Here is a 15,217-nt window from a genome sequence, read left to right as displayed (position 1 = left end):
AACAGGTGGTGTCACAAGCATATGTACCTGTTAAAGCTAAAATTTTTAGACCTGGAATCATACATTACGTACTAGTTTATATCTGGCTTCTGTCACTCAGCATGATGGTATTGAGATTCAACCAGATTATTTCATGTATCAATAGTTCTTTCCTTTTCATTGCCGAGTAGTATTCCTCTGTATGGCTATATCACATTTGGTTTATTCATTCAGTTGCTATGCACATTCTTGTACACATCTTTGTGTAGACATATTTTCACTTCTCTTAGCTACACATCCAAAGAACGGCTAGGTCATATAGTCAGTGAATGTTTACCTTTTAAAGAAGCTGCGGTACTGTTTTCTAAAGTATCTGTATCCTTTCATATTTCTACCAGCAATGTATGAGAGTTTCAGTTGCTCTATATTCTTGCTGGCACTTGCTATTGTCAGTCTTTCTAATTTTAGCCATTCTAGTGGGTATGATATGATGTATCATTGTGTTTTTAATTTGTGATTCCCTGATGATGTTAATGGTGTTGGGCACCTTCTCATGTGCTTATTGACCATTGGTATATCTCCCTTTGTGCAGTATCTGAGCTATTATAAGTGGGTTTGTGAAATTTTGTTTTCCAACCGATTGCTGCTAGTAATTGAAATGCAGTTGATCTTATATATAAACATTGTAACCTGAGACATTGCTAAATTCACTTATTAGTTCTAGAATTGCTTTCTAGGTCCATAAATAGTCTGCAAGTAGGAACTGTTTTACTTTTTTCTCATATTTAAGCCTTTTGTTTCATTTATTTGCTTATTCTACTGGCTAGAACCTCCAGTGAAATGTTGACTGAAAGTGGGGAAAATGGACATTCTTGCCTTTTTCCATATCTCAAAAGATAACTTTTAGGCATTCACCCCTTTATATTGAGGTTAGCCATGTGGTTTTCTTTGGTGCCTTTTATCTGACTGAGGAAGTAACCTTTCATTCTTAGTTTGCTCAGAAGATTTATCATGAAAATGATAATGACAGAATTCTTTGTCAAATATTTTTTCATGTCTATGAAAAAAAGATCATATTCTTATCTCTTTAGTGCTGTTGATAGGGTGAATTACATGGATTGAGTTTCAAAATGTTCAGCTAACCTTACATTTCTGGAATAAATCCTAGTCATTCATGATGTATTATCCTTCTATATATTGTTAAATTTGATTTGCTAATGTTTAAAGAACTTTTGAAACAATTTACAGCTATATTCATGAGGGTTCTTATCTGTTTTTTTTTCCTGGTTTTGTATAATTTTCCTTGGGTAACTTTCTGGTTTTGTGTAATGTCTTTAAAAGTTTTTGGTATTTGGGCTATGCTGGCCTCATAAAATAATTTAGGCAATGTTTCCTCCTCCTCTGTTTTCTGAAAAAATTTGTATAAGACTCAAATGTTTGATAGAATTAACCAGTGGAACCATCTGGGCCTGGAGTTTATGTTGTGGGAAGGTTTTTGATGAATTCAATTTCTTCATTAGCTCTAAGGCTACTCAGATTTTCTGCTTCTTCATATGTCAATTTTGGTATGTTGTATTTTTCAAGAAATTTGTCCATTTCTTTTAAATTGGTTAAATGTTGGCACTAAGTTGTTCATATCTCTTATATTATCTATGTAAAGTCTAAAATCTGTAGCATAGCCTGTATTTCATTGCTGGTATTAGAGATTTGTGTTCAATCTCTCTCTCTTTGTCCAGCTGATGAGAGAGAGAGAAGAGAGACACAGAACTATCTAAAGTTTTCTGTCTAGCTAGATGTTTGCTGACTTTATTGACCTTTTTCAAAGAACCAGCTTTTGAGTTTACTAATTTTCTCTTGTCTCTCAGTTTTCTCTTTTCATTGATTTCTGCTCTTAACAATTATTTTCTTCTGCTTGCTTTGGATTTACTTTGCCCTTTTTCTAGTTCCTTAAGGTAGAACCTTAAGCCATTATTTATATACACATTTAAAGCTAATCTCTTCTGTGTTAGCTGTATCCCACAAGTTTTAGTATGTTGAGTATTCATTATCATTTGGCTCAAAAAATATTTCCTAATCTCCTTTATGATTTCTTCTGTGACCCTTGGATAATGTGTGTTATTCTTAGATGTCATATTTTTATTGATTTCTAATTTAATACCATTGTGGTCAGAGACATATTCTGTATGATTTTAATCATTTATGATTTATTGAGACTTGTTTTATGTCCAAGCACATGGACTATCTTTGTGAACATATAAAGAATATAGTTTGCCATTGTTGAGTGTAGTGTAAATAACATTTTTTAAAATTGAAAGGTAGTTGATACACAATGATGCTGCATTAGTTTCTGGTGTACAAGAGTGATTCCACATATAAGTAATGATTAGTTCAGTGTGGTTGACAGTGGTATTTGGATCTTCTTTGTCTTTACTGATATTTTTTGATCTAGTTCTATTGATTGCCAAGAGAGATATTAATATCTCTTACTATTATTGTGGGATTTTCTATTTCTCCCTTCAATTCTGTTAATTTTTGCTTTCTCTTTTGAGGCTGTTATTAAGAACATGAACATTTGTAATTATCATTTCTGCCTCATTAATTGTGCTTTTTATCATTATGAAATGTGCCCCTTTATCTCTGGTAATATCCCTTAAAGTTTCCTTTATCTGTTATCCTTCTTATGTTTACTGTTTGCATGGTTTATTTTTTTCCATCGGTTTACTTTCCATGTCCTTATATCTAAAGTGTCTCTTATAGGTATCATAAAGTAGATTTTGTTAGTATTTTTATTGCTGTGTAGCAAGTTTGACAGGTTTAGCAAACTAAAACAGCATCCATTTGTTAGCTCATAGCTCTGCAGGTTGGAAGTCATGGTGTGACTGGCTTCTCTGCTCAGGGACTCTCAAGGCTCCAGGCTGCGCTCTATCTGGAGCTTGGATCTTTGGTTGAATTTAGTTTATTGCGGCTGAGGATGGGAAGTCCCTGTTTCCTTGCTGCTCAGACAAGGTCCACTCTCCATTCTGAGAGGACATCCACATTCCTTGCCACATGGCTCCTTCCATCTTCAAGCCAGCAACAGAGAGTCTCTCTCATGTCAGATTTCCCTCACACTTCACATCTTCTTTGGGACAAGCCTAGTGTCTTTTAAAGGGCTTACCTGATTAGGTCAGACCCACAGAGCATATCTTAAAGTCAGCCATGCCATAGAACACCCCCTAATCATGGGGGTGATCCTTTCATCACAGTCCTAGTTCATGTTCACACCTAAAAGGAGGGGTGGGAATCTTGGGGACCAGCTTAGAAATCTGCCTACCCCATGCTTTTCTATTCCTTCTGCATTTTAATTGAAGTGTTTTACCACAAGTATTTAATGTAATTATTTATAGTTAGATTTAGGTCTACCATTTTGTTATTGGTTTACTGTTTGTCTCCTCTGCTTTTTGTTAGTCTATTCCCTTTTGCCTGCTTTTTAAAAATTAGAGTATTTTTTAGTATTCTATTTCAGTTGGCTTCTGGTGTATATCTTATTTTATTTTTCAGTGGTCACTCTATGGATTATAATATACATCATTAATCTTTTACATTCTAGTTAGAGTTAATATTGTACCATTTCTCATAAAATATAAAAACCTTGCAACCATACAGTCCCTTCTCCCCACTTTCTGGACACCCTTTTCTGTTACATTTGACATGTATCTACACACATTGAAAAACCAACAAAAGTATAACTTTTGTTTTAAACAGTCATACATATTTCAAAGAACTTAAGAAGAAAAATAGACTTTTATGCTTACCCAGATATTTTCCAATTTTATTGTTTTGTCTTCATTTCTGAAGATCCAGATTTCTGTCCAATATAATTTCCTTTCACCCTGAACAACTTCCTATAGCACATACAATTGCAGGTCTGCTGGCAATGGCTTCTCCAGTTTTCCTCTTTCTGAAAATATCTTTATTTAACCTTTGTCTTGAAAGATATTTCCACTGAATATAGAATCATGACCTGAGAGGTTGTTCTTTTTTTTTTCCTTTCAACACTTCTAAGATGTTTTTTCCATCGCCTTCTGACATGGAAAAGTTTTAATTTAAGAAGTCTGTCATCATTCAAACCATTGTTTCCCTGTATTTAATGTGTCATTTCTCCCTGGATGCTTTTAGAATTTTCTCTTTATCCTCAGTTTCCAGCAGCTTGATGTTGTGGGGGTTCCATGTTTATTTTGTCTCAAAGCATGGTTTTTCTTGAATTTATTATCTTGTTTAGAGTTCATTCACTGAGCTTCTTGAATCCATACACTTACAACTTTTGTTAAATTTTAGCAAGGTCTTAGATGATATGATACCTTATGTGGAAAACCCAAAAGACTCCACCCCAAAACTGCTAGAACTCATACAGGAATTCAGTAAAGTGGCAGGATATAAAATCAATGCACAGAACTCAGTGGCATTCCTATACACCAACAACAAGACAGAAGAAAGAGAAATTAAGGAGTCGATCCCATTTACAATTGCACCCAAAACCATAAGATACCTGGGAATAAATCTAACCAAAGAGGCAAAGGATCTGTACTCAGAAAGCTATAAAATACTCAGGAAAGAAATTGAGGAAGACACAAAGAAATGGAAAAACGTTCCATGCTCATGGATTGGAAGAACAAATCTTGTGAAGATGTCAATGCTACCTAGAGCAATCTACACATTCAGTGCAATCCCCATCAAAATACCATCCACGTTTTTCAAAGAAATGCAACAAATAATCCTAAAATTTGTATGGAACCAGAAAAGACCCCGAATAGCCAGAGGAATGTTGAAAAAAAAAGCAAAGCTGGCGACATCACAATTCCGGACTTCCAGCTCTATTACAAAGCTGTCATCATCAAGACAGTATGGTACTGGCACAAAAACAGACACAGAGATCAATGGAACAGAATAGAGAGCCCAGAAATGGACCCTCAACTCTATGGTCAACTCATCTTTGACAAAGCAGGAAAGAATGTCCATGGAAAAAAGACAGTCTCTTCAACAAATGGTGTTGGGAAAATTGGACAGCCACATGCAGAAGAATGAAACTGGACCATTTCCTTACACCACACACAAAAATAGACTCCCAATGGTTGAAAGACCTCAATGTGAGACAGGAGTCCATCCAAATCCTAAAGGAGAACACAGGCAGCAACCTCTTCAACCTCAGCCGCAGCAACTTCTTCCTAGAATCATTGCCAAAGGCAAGGGAAGCAAGGGCAAAAATGAACTATTGGGACTTCATCAAGATAAAAAGCTTTTGCAAAGCAAAGGAAACAGTCAACATAAACCAAAAGACAACCGACAGAATGGGAGCAGATATTTGCAAATGACATATCAGATAAAGGGCTAGTATCCAAAATCTCTAAAGAACTTATCAAACTCAACACCCAAAGAACAAAGAATCCAATCAAGAAATGGGCAGAAGACATGAACAGACATTTTTCCAAAGAAGACATCCAAATGGCCAACAGACACATGAAAAAGTGCTCAACATCACTCGGCATCAGGGAAATCCAAATCAAAACCTCAATGAGATACCACCTCACACCAGTCAGAATGGCTAAAATTAACAAGTCAGGAAACGACAGATGTTGACAGGGATGAGGAGAAAGGGGAACCCTCCTACACTGTTGGTGGGAATGCAAACTGGTGCAGCCACTCTGGAAAACAGTGTGGAGGTTCCTCAAAAAGTTGAAAATAGAGCTACCCTACGATCCAGCAATTGCACTACTGGGTATTTACCCCAAAGATACAAATGTAGGGATCTGAAGGGGTATGTGCACCCCGATGTTTATAGCAGCTATGTCCACAATAGCCAAACTGTGGAAAGAGCCAAGATGTCCATCAACAGATGAATGGATAAAGAAGAAGTGGTATATATATACAATGGAATATTATGCAGCCATCAAAAGGACTGAGATCTTGCCATTTGCTACGACGTGGATGGAACTGGAGGGTATTATGCTGAGCGAAATAAGTCAAACAGAGAAAGACATGTATCATATGATCTCACTGATATGAGGAATTCTTAATCTCAGGAAACAAACTGAGGGTTGCTGGAGTGGGGGGTGGGGTGGGAGGGATGAGGGGATTGGGTGATAGACACTGGGGAGGGTATGTGCTCTGGTAAGCGCTGTGAATTGTGCAAGACTGTTGAACCTCAGATCTGTACCTCTGAAACAAATAATGCAATATATGTTAAGAAAAAAAAAAAGAAGATAGCAGGAGGGGAAGAATGAAGGGGGGGGGAAGCGGAGGGGGAGACGAACCATGAGAGACAATGGACTCTGAAAAACAAACTGAGGGTTCTAGAGGGGAGGGGAGTGGGAGGATGGGTTAGCCTGGTGATGGGTATTAAAGAGGGCACGTTCTGCATGGAGCACTGGGTGTTATGCACAAACAATGAATCATGGAACACTACATCTAAAACCAATGATGTAATGTATGGTGATTAACATAACAATAAAAAAATTTTAAAAAATTTTTAGCAAGGTCTTGGCCATTATTTCTTGCTTCATTCTTCTCTCCTCTCCTCCTTGGACTCCAATCACATATCTGTTAGACTTTTTCTTGTTGCATGGGTCTTTATGGCCCTATTCATTTGTTTCAATCTCTTTGTTTCTTCTCTCTCTATTCTTCACATTGAGTAATTTCTATTGATGTAACTTCAAGTTCACTGACTCTTTCCTCTACCATCTTTATTCTTCTACTAGTACACAAAGTGACTATAGTCTATCCTCTTTCCACCAAAATAAGGAAAATTACCCTCATGCTGGTCATTGTTCCAAGTGTCTACTCCCCTACACCATCTATCTCCTTTTCAATGCTCATTGGAATCTTTGGGTAATAGTTTTTGTACTTTGACCAGGGTTTATAGTTGTATCAGCTAGAGGATTAGTCTGAGGGGCTTACACCATTATACCAGAAACAGAACTCTTAAATGGTATTTTGGACTCCCATCAATACCTTGCTTCCTTCTGCCCAGTGGTAAGTGCCTCCTGGGTACCTGCCAGATGCTCCAGCCTCCAGCCGGCTGTCTCCCTTTTCTACATATTATTCATTACAGTCTGAAATCCTCTGCTTGTGAGGATGATGACTTTGTTGGTGTCCGTCTCTTCAATTAGATTATAAACTCCTTGTTTATCCTCTTCACCAAGATGTTCTTGGGGCCTAACATGGGAAGTGTTTGTGTAAATGCATAATGAATGAGTTTTATCAGATCACTGACTCCTGATCTGCTAACCAGGGAGTTTTGCTTTCCCTAATCAGAATTATAAATAAAAGTACTCTTAAATATTCATTCAGAACAACACTAGTGTGGCCAGATATTTCTACTTCATATTTTTATCCAGTATTGTAATGTTAAGTTGACATTAAAGGAGTGCATGAGTTGCACTTGAGAGGTTTGTAACTTAGAACACATGTTCCCTTGAACTGTGTTAGATTTACTTATTCAGTTTTCAGTCTGGTTCACAAACTCCTATGAAATCCCCAGTGTAACAAAATTGTGAATGCCTACACCAAAACAATATAATACTATTGCAGTACGAATAATCTTTAAAATCTGGGAAAATAAGAAATATTATATTTAATATGCAACTTAATTAAAAGTAAGTTTAATTAGGAAAGAACTGGGTCGGTAGAAGAATTTTCGTGGGGATGCTGAAGGGGGCTCCTGAGTATATTCAAGGGCTCAAGAGGTTGATGATACTCTTTTTTTTTTTTTAAGATTTTATTTATTTATTTGGCAGAGAGAGACACAGTGAGAGAGGGAACACAAGCAGGGGGAGTGGGAGTGGGAGAAGCAGGCTTCCCGCCGAGCTGGGAGCCCGATGCAGGGCTCAATCCCAGGACCCTGGGATCATGATCTGGGCTGAAGGCAGACGCTTAATGGCTGAGCCACCCAGGCACCTGATGATACTCTTTTTCGTGTATAATTTCAATTCAAATCAAATGGCTTTCCATATTTTATATGAGTGGGAGATCTATTTTTATAATCATGGGAACATAGTGGAAGGGAGAAAAAAGAGGAGTAGAGAGACAGAAAGATCCAGAGTCAGAGAAAGACTCAGAAAAATGTATTTTCCTGTGGTCACTGAGTAAGAGTTATAAAGCAGAACAAATTCTAAAGAGACTTGAAGAAGCTGCCTGGGGTGGGAGTAACTGGGATAGGGTTAGATTATTCAAAATATATTTTTGCCTATATTCAAAATATAGGCAAATGAGGGAAAAGTGGTGTCTCTATGGATGTAAATCTTCTTACAGGGGAAAAAAATTACTTTTCTGAGAGATATTCCATCACTTGGCATTCTTCTCTCCACTGGATGTCTGAATGAATAGAGATTGGGAAAAGAGCAAAGGCCTTAGGAGCTCCCCGAGGGAGAACAAAAGACATCACAGAGATGCTGGATCCGAGTCCAATGCTGTCCAATAGAACTGATGGAAGTGGTCCGTATCTGTGCTGTTCAGTATGGCAGCCACTAGCCAATTATAGCTTTTGGTCATTTAAAATAGGTACTACAATTGAGGATCTGGATTTTTAATTTTGTTTAATTAATTTAGATTTAAATGTATATAGTCACACATGACCAGTGGCTACTGTAGGATCATTCATCATTCATGCACCATTCATGGGCATAGGAAAAGGATATGGAAGAGAAGTATCTCTGGCCCAAGGCAGCTAATGTCTGTACATAATAGGTAAGTGAGGTGCATAAAGCAGGCATGTGAAGGAAGCAGGGAGTATGATGTCTATCAGTAAGGATGAGGACCCATGACTTATGTTCATTTTTTAGCAGGCTTTTAATAAGGTGGCAAACTATATTTAGGTAGAGATAAAAATGACTAAACTATTTCAGTGAAACTGGAAACTTAAAAACACCTAACTTGGACTGCCTTAATGACTTTCAACATCGCTATGGAAGAAGATATACAGATAAGCGCAAGTTAGCATTGAAATTTGGATAGAGAATGGATACAGGTCACTTCTAAGGAGTGTGCAGAGGTGTTTTGGGTACCTCTATAACACAGTGCCTGTCACAGGGTAGGCATCCCATAAATATTTACTGAATGACTATCTTCCATGCCAGGGCAGGAATGAACAAGGCAGGAGCCCAGACCTGGTAGATACTGAGGCTGATGGGGCTCTCATCCTCTCTGGGGCATCCTTCAGGGATGGGCTTTCTGGGTTTAAAAGGGCAGGAACAAGGCAATCTGAAGATTCAAGACTGAATGAGGTGACCCCAAGAAGGAATCTGGAGAAACTTAAATGTCAGACACAGGAAAAGGAAAATAGAAGAAGGCTGAGACAGAGCTATTCAAAATATAGGCAAATGAGGGAAAAGTGGTGTCTCTATGGATGTAAATCTCCTTACAGGGGAAAAAAAAATACTTTTCTGAGAGATATTCCATCACTTGGCATTCTTCTCTCCACTGGATGTCTAAATTGAGTGATTACAAAAAGGAGTGATATTAGGTATCTTAATTTGTTCTTCATACCAAAGGCAGACTCTCTCCCTCTGTATGTCTGTCTGTCTCTCTCTCCATACACACACACACCACACCATTATGACATTTTCATAGAGTAAACGTTGTTGTTGTTTTGGTTTGGTGTTTTGTATGCCCCCAATAATAAGGTGCTCTGCAGACTATTCACATTCTTGAGAAGTAAAATGAAGAGTGATAACTAAGTAATAAAATGAGTGTTTGCTTTGTAGATGTTCTTCAGCTTCTGTGAGAAGAATGTGGATTATGAAACATTTAAAGCACTCAATGATGCATGTCTTGTCTATGACGGCCGACTTGTGATTGATACCAACTTCCACACCAACGACATAGCCATCAGAGCTGCTGGCTCCCTCACCAAATTCTCCAATAAATATTACTCAAATGAGTGGACTCATAGCAGCTTCAGTTCCAAAGAAATTGGCTTCCAGCTGGCAGCAGCTATGCTCAGTCTCTTTGACCCAACCCTTGAACCTGTGACTGAGCCGCCGGCTGATCTTGACCGACTCATCCCCATGTACAAGGGAGCCAAGATCCAAGGTGTGTAGTAGGCCACCTTCTTCCCTCTGATGAAGCCACATTGGATCTGGGTCAGTGCTCAGGGCAGCCCTCCATGTTTCTCTTAGGCTTGGTGAGGAGGCTCCTCTGTCTCTCAGTGGGTTTGCACAGTGACAGAGGAGGGCTCAGTCTCATTTTTAAACATTTATTATGGACCTGGCATTTCATTGTGGTCCTTTGTATTTTGAGCATGCAGTATGGATCACATCATAACTGTGGTCCCCATTTTACAGGTACGTAAAGAGAGACCGGGAACAATCAGTAACTTGCCCAAAGGTTACTCACAACTGGTTAGTGGGGCAGTGCCCTGACATCTTGCTAAACTTTTGTTCTCACTATAAGCTCAGAGATAAGGAGACCCTTCCAAGCATCCCAGGCCTTGGCCTCTTATCTAGATGAATAAACCAAACCATTCACAACTGTAAAAACAGTCCACTTTCATCCCCTAAGCCATATTGACACCTAAGGAGATCATCATATGAGTAATACAGGATTTCTTTGTGTTTGGTTGATGAGAAATATCTTTGAAAGTAGTGTCTTTGAATGTTGTGTACCTTCTACCACAAAATGCACATATTTACAAAATTCTAAGTTCATTTCCAAGAGGTTGATGGACCAACCTCTAAAGCCATCCATGGACCCCTAGGGTGTCAATAGACCCTAATCCAGTAAACAAAACATGAGATAAAGAGACATAAGCCCTGCATACCAGTCCTTGTCATTTTCTACCTAACTAAATGGCCTCTGATAGATCCTGCTCTGTATCTCACTTTGGATTGAGAACTTAGGAAAGGTGGTAGCCATGGGAAAAGAAGAGAAGTGATGGGTGTCAAAGACCAGAATTAGATCAAGCTCATACTATGGGACAAGCTAGAAATAGTAAGAATTTCATAATGATAATTTTCTAAAGTACTGAACAAGAACTTTGTTGATTTTCCTTAATAACATCCACTTTAATATTTTGGTTACATAATGAAAGAGTGAAAGGGAATGAGAATATCACTGCAACATTTAAGACCTCTGTAGGTCTTGGTCTGGCTTTGGCAGGCATAGGTTAGAGTGCCAGGGGTTATGGGAAATCACAGGATACACAGGATTAGGTTGGCACATCTTCCTGGGGCATTGCTGGCTATATTATGGGGTATAATGGCACATTCACACTGATTTTGTTAAATAACATCAATCTCAGGTAGTTTCTTGCTAATACTAGTACTTTAGGGGGATAGTTTGAGTAGCATACACCATGGTAGGCATCTCTGTTTATCCTATGTCCTATGTGCTATATACAGATATATAAACTCCATTACCACTTCATTAAAAACTAAATTAAAATCTGGAAAATCTGCCATTTCCTGTAGGAGGCATTCTTCCTGGGTCTTACCATTATCTGCATATTGCCAAACCTGCCATTCCAACTCCCTTAGAGGTACAAATGGCCCAGCCTAATTTTGTAAGTATTATTCCTGAATTTCATTTTACTTTCAAATATAACACTTTGTTTACAGGGGGATGAAATTCTCTATTCAGAGTCTTCAGTATAATGTACTGGTTCATCAGAAAAACCACTGTGGTAGCCAGCTCCCAAGATGGCCCCATGATTCTTGCCCTTTGGTATTCATGCCCTTGTGTGGTCCCCTCCCACATGAAATAGGGCTGACCTGTGTAGCCAGCAGGATATTGTGGAAATGACAGTGTGTGACTTCTAAGGCTAAGTCATGAAAGATATTACAGCTCTAACTTGCACCCTCCTGGATCACTTACTGCCATGTTGTGAGGTCACCCAGGCCACCCATTGGAGAGGCCTATGTGGTAAGGAATTGAGGATTCCTGTACCAGCCATTAGCAATTTGTCAGTCATGTGAGGGAGCTGCCTTGGACGTGGATCCTCTAGCCCCAGTCAAGGCTTTAGATGATGTGGCCCCAGCAGACATCTTTACTATAAACTTATAGGAGACCTTGAACCAGAGTCCCCTAAGCTAAGCTGCTCCTAATTTCTGACTCCCAAACATTGAGGTAATAGTTTATTGTTGTTTTAAGACATTAAGTGTTTTTTAATAGAATATTTTTTAGAGCAGGTTTAGGTTCACAGCAAAATGGAGAGGAAAGTACCAAGATTTCCCAGGTACCCCATCTCCATTTATACATAACCTCTTCAGTGATCAACACCCCCACCAGAGTGGTATATTTGTTACAATGGATGAATTTACATCAACACCTCATTGTCACCCAGAGTCCACAGTTTACTTTAGAGTTCACTCTTGGTGTTAAACATTCTACGTGTTTGGGCAAATGTATAATGATGTGTCCACCATTACACTGTCATACAGAGTAGTTTCATGGCTCTAAAATTCCTATGTTCTCTGCCTATTTATCTATCCCTCCCCACAACCTCCGGCAACCACTGATCTTTTCACGGTCTCTATAGTTTTGACTTTTCCAGAATGTCATATAGTTGGAATCACACAGTATGATTTCAGTTAGTAATGTGCCTTTGTTTCCTCCATGTCTTTTTATGGCTTGATAGGGAATTTCTTTTTAGTGCTAAATAATATTCCATTGTCTGGATGGAACACAAATTATTTATCCATTCACCTGCTGAAGGACAGTAAGTCGCTAAGTTTTGAGGTAATCTGTGATGCACCAATAGATAACTAACCACCTTTGTGGCAATGTACAAATACATTGCTTAGGGTCTGGGATGTCCATCCAGAACCCATTTTCTCCTGCTCTGCCTGAATTATCCCAGAAGGTCCATCCAGGAAAAGCAGAAGCTGTGGAGTGGGATATCCCCTGGGTTCAAGGTAACTAGAAAGGATGCAGTGTGGTTGGTCAGTCAGCAACCTCCTCAGATTATCATCTGGCAGATGGTCCCAAACTGGTGTTTGCTGTCATTTGGGGATTGCCTTTCTGATGTGTCATGTTTGCTTTTTTGTCAGTGAGGCAGACACTAAGTTGCCTATTTTTTTTAAAAGATTTTATTTATTTATTTGACAGAGAGAAAGATAGCAAGAGTAGGAACACAAGCAGGGGGAATAGGAGAGGGAGAAGCAGGCTTCCCGCAGACACTTAAAGGCTGAGCCACCCAGGAACCCAATATAAGTTGCCTGTTTTCTTACCCTGAATATTTTTGAGGGTTAATAGGCTGACCAATGTAAAATAAATACATTTCCCAGATTTCCTTGAGAATAGGGCTAGCCTTGCGGCAGGTTTTGGCCAATGAGATGTAAGTAGAAGCTGTTGGAAAATTCCTTTAAGGGAGGCAGACTCAAAATGGCACAGGCTATTTGCCTCTCACCTTTCTCCCTTCTGGAAATCAGAATCCCCACTCTTCGTGTACTTCCCCTGGACTTTGAACAAGTTACCAACTTCTCTATATTTCTGGTTCTGTTAGGGATCACATATAAAGTAACAGTGCCTTTAAGGAACAAAACAGGTAACTAGTCAGTGGTGGATGTTGTTGTCAATCACAGTTTCAGATAAATAATGAAACCTGGTTCTTGCAGGGGAAGGATAGATGCTATGTATTTAAAACTTATTTCCATTGGGTTTCTGCCAGATTCTTTTAGGTGTATCCTGTATACATGGTCTGATTCCAGATTTTCTTGCAAATAAAGAAAAGATCATAGAGAATAGTGTTATGCTGTCTATTGCTGTGTAATAAAACTTAGCAACATGAAATGGCCATTTGATTCTGCTCACAGATTCTGTGGGTCAGGAATTTGGACAGGACACAGTGGGAATGGCTTGTCCCCACCCCACGGTGTCTGGAGCCTCAGCTGGGAAGACTGGAAGATTAGTTGTGACTCAGTGGGCAGATCCTCTGAAGGCTTGTACTCAGCTGGGCTGGGAGGACTCAGTCACGGGGAGTGCTGACCAGAGCATCATACCTGCACTATCCTGGTTGCCTGGGCTTCCTCACAGCATGGCAGCCTCAGAGTAGTCAGACTTCTTACTTGATGGCTCAGAGCTCTGAGTGCAAGTGGAGATTCAGTGCCTCTTATGACCACAGTCACACAGTGTCACTTCCCCACACCATCTGTTGAAGCAGTCACAGCCCACCGGGATTGACGGAGAGAGGACATAGAGGTCGTCTCTCAATGGGAAGAGTGTCAAGGTCATATTGCAGGTGAGTATGTGGGATGGGGGACATTGTTGTGGCCATCTTTGGAAAATACAATCTGCTACCAATGACGTGGGGTATTAGATAGATAGGATGAAGCCCAGATGTTGTGTTCAGAGGCTGAGCACTTTGGTCATCAGAGATAAATAACTGGACTCAAATATTAGGTTCAAGAGCTAGAAAATATTGGACTTGGTTTCAGACAGAATCAGATTCTTCAAGGACACTGTGTGATTTCCTCAATGCAGTGTGATTTATTTATGAACCCCTGGCCCTCTCTCTGAATAAAGTCAGAGGAGGTTTTTAATAAAGACCCCCTTAAAAAGGGATTTTTTTTAAAAAAAAGATAATGAGTTTTAATAAGAATGCAACTTAAATAGATTCTTTGGCTGGTGCTATGACAGTATTTGAACAGGACCCCTGACTTTAATTAACCATTTTGCCAGGTGGGCCTCCTTTTTAATTAGTACAGAAGATCTAAACAGATTTTTTCCATTTTATTCTCCAAGAAAAAAAAATGTAGGATGGTTCCATGGCAATCTTTTAGGGTTGGAATTAATTTGATTAAGTAAAATTGTTGCCAAAATGGTCAGGCAGTCACCTAAATATAACCAATTGATTGAGAATGGAGCCCATTGAACAATACTTCACTAGAGAAACTGAATTGCTATTCTTACAATAAATGTAGTGCAGATGAATTTTACCAGACTTTTATAGCACTCACTAATTGGAATATTTAAGTAAGAAGACACTTTAGTAATTCATGAGCTCTCTGAGAGGTAACCTGACAAAAAGAAGAAAGGGAACCCCTACATAATAAACTAATTTACAGATTCCAGTCCACATGCTTTGTTGGCTTATACACCATGGAATAAAGAAATTTGTCACAACAAATTCTGCCTTGGATACCATCAAATTTAAAAATTGTGTGTTCATCACGAGAGCTGGGGACTTGATTTCTTGCACACCAAGTCTGATTACTCCTGTGTCTTCCATTTGGCATGAATTCCAGAGCCATTTTCCAACCTTTGTCAA

General features: G+C 38.9%; 1 protein-coding gene across 1 annotated transcript in view; it reads left to right on the top strand.

The window, feature by feature from the left end:
- CFAP61 (cilia and flagella associated protein 61) overlaps positions 1-15,217 on the top strand; it is a 304,410-nt gene that overhangs the window by 232,380 nt on the left and 56,813 nt on the right. The window contains exons 23-24 of the mRNA XM_064572747.1: positions 9,717-10,044; positions 11,421-11,512. Coding sequence (XP_064428817.1) covers positions 9,717-10,044; positions 11,421-11,512 — 420 coding nt within the window. The remainder of the gene's footprint in view (positions 1-9,716; positions 10,045-11,420; positions 11,513-15,217) is intronic.

This window comes from Mirounga angustirostris, unplaced genomic scaffold (assembly GCF_029215605.1).
Source record: "Mirounga angustirostris isolate CCGP_5_RB_7025 unplaced genomic scaffold, mMirAng1.0.hap1 SCAF_10, whole genome shotgun sequence".
Taxonomy (NCBI): domain Eukaryota; kingdom Metazoa; phylum Chordata; class Mammalia; order Carnivora; family Phocidae; genus Mirounga; species Mirounga angustirostris.
This window is presented reverse-complemented; position numbering and strand designations above follow the sequence as displayed.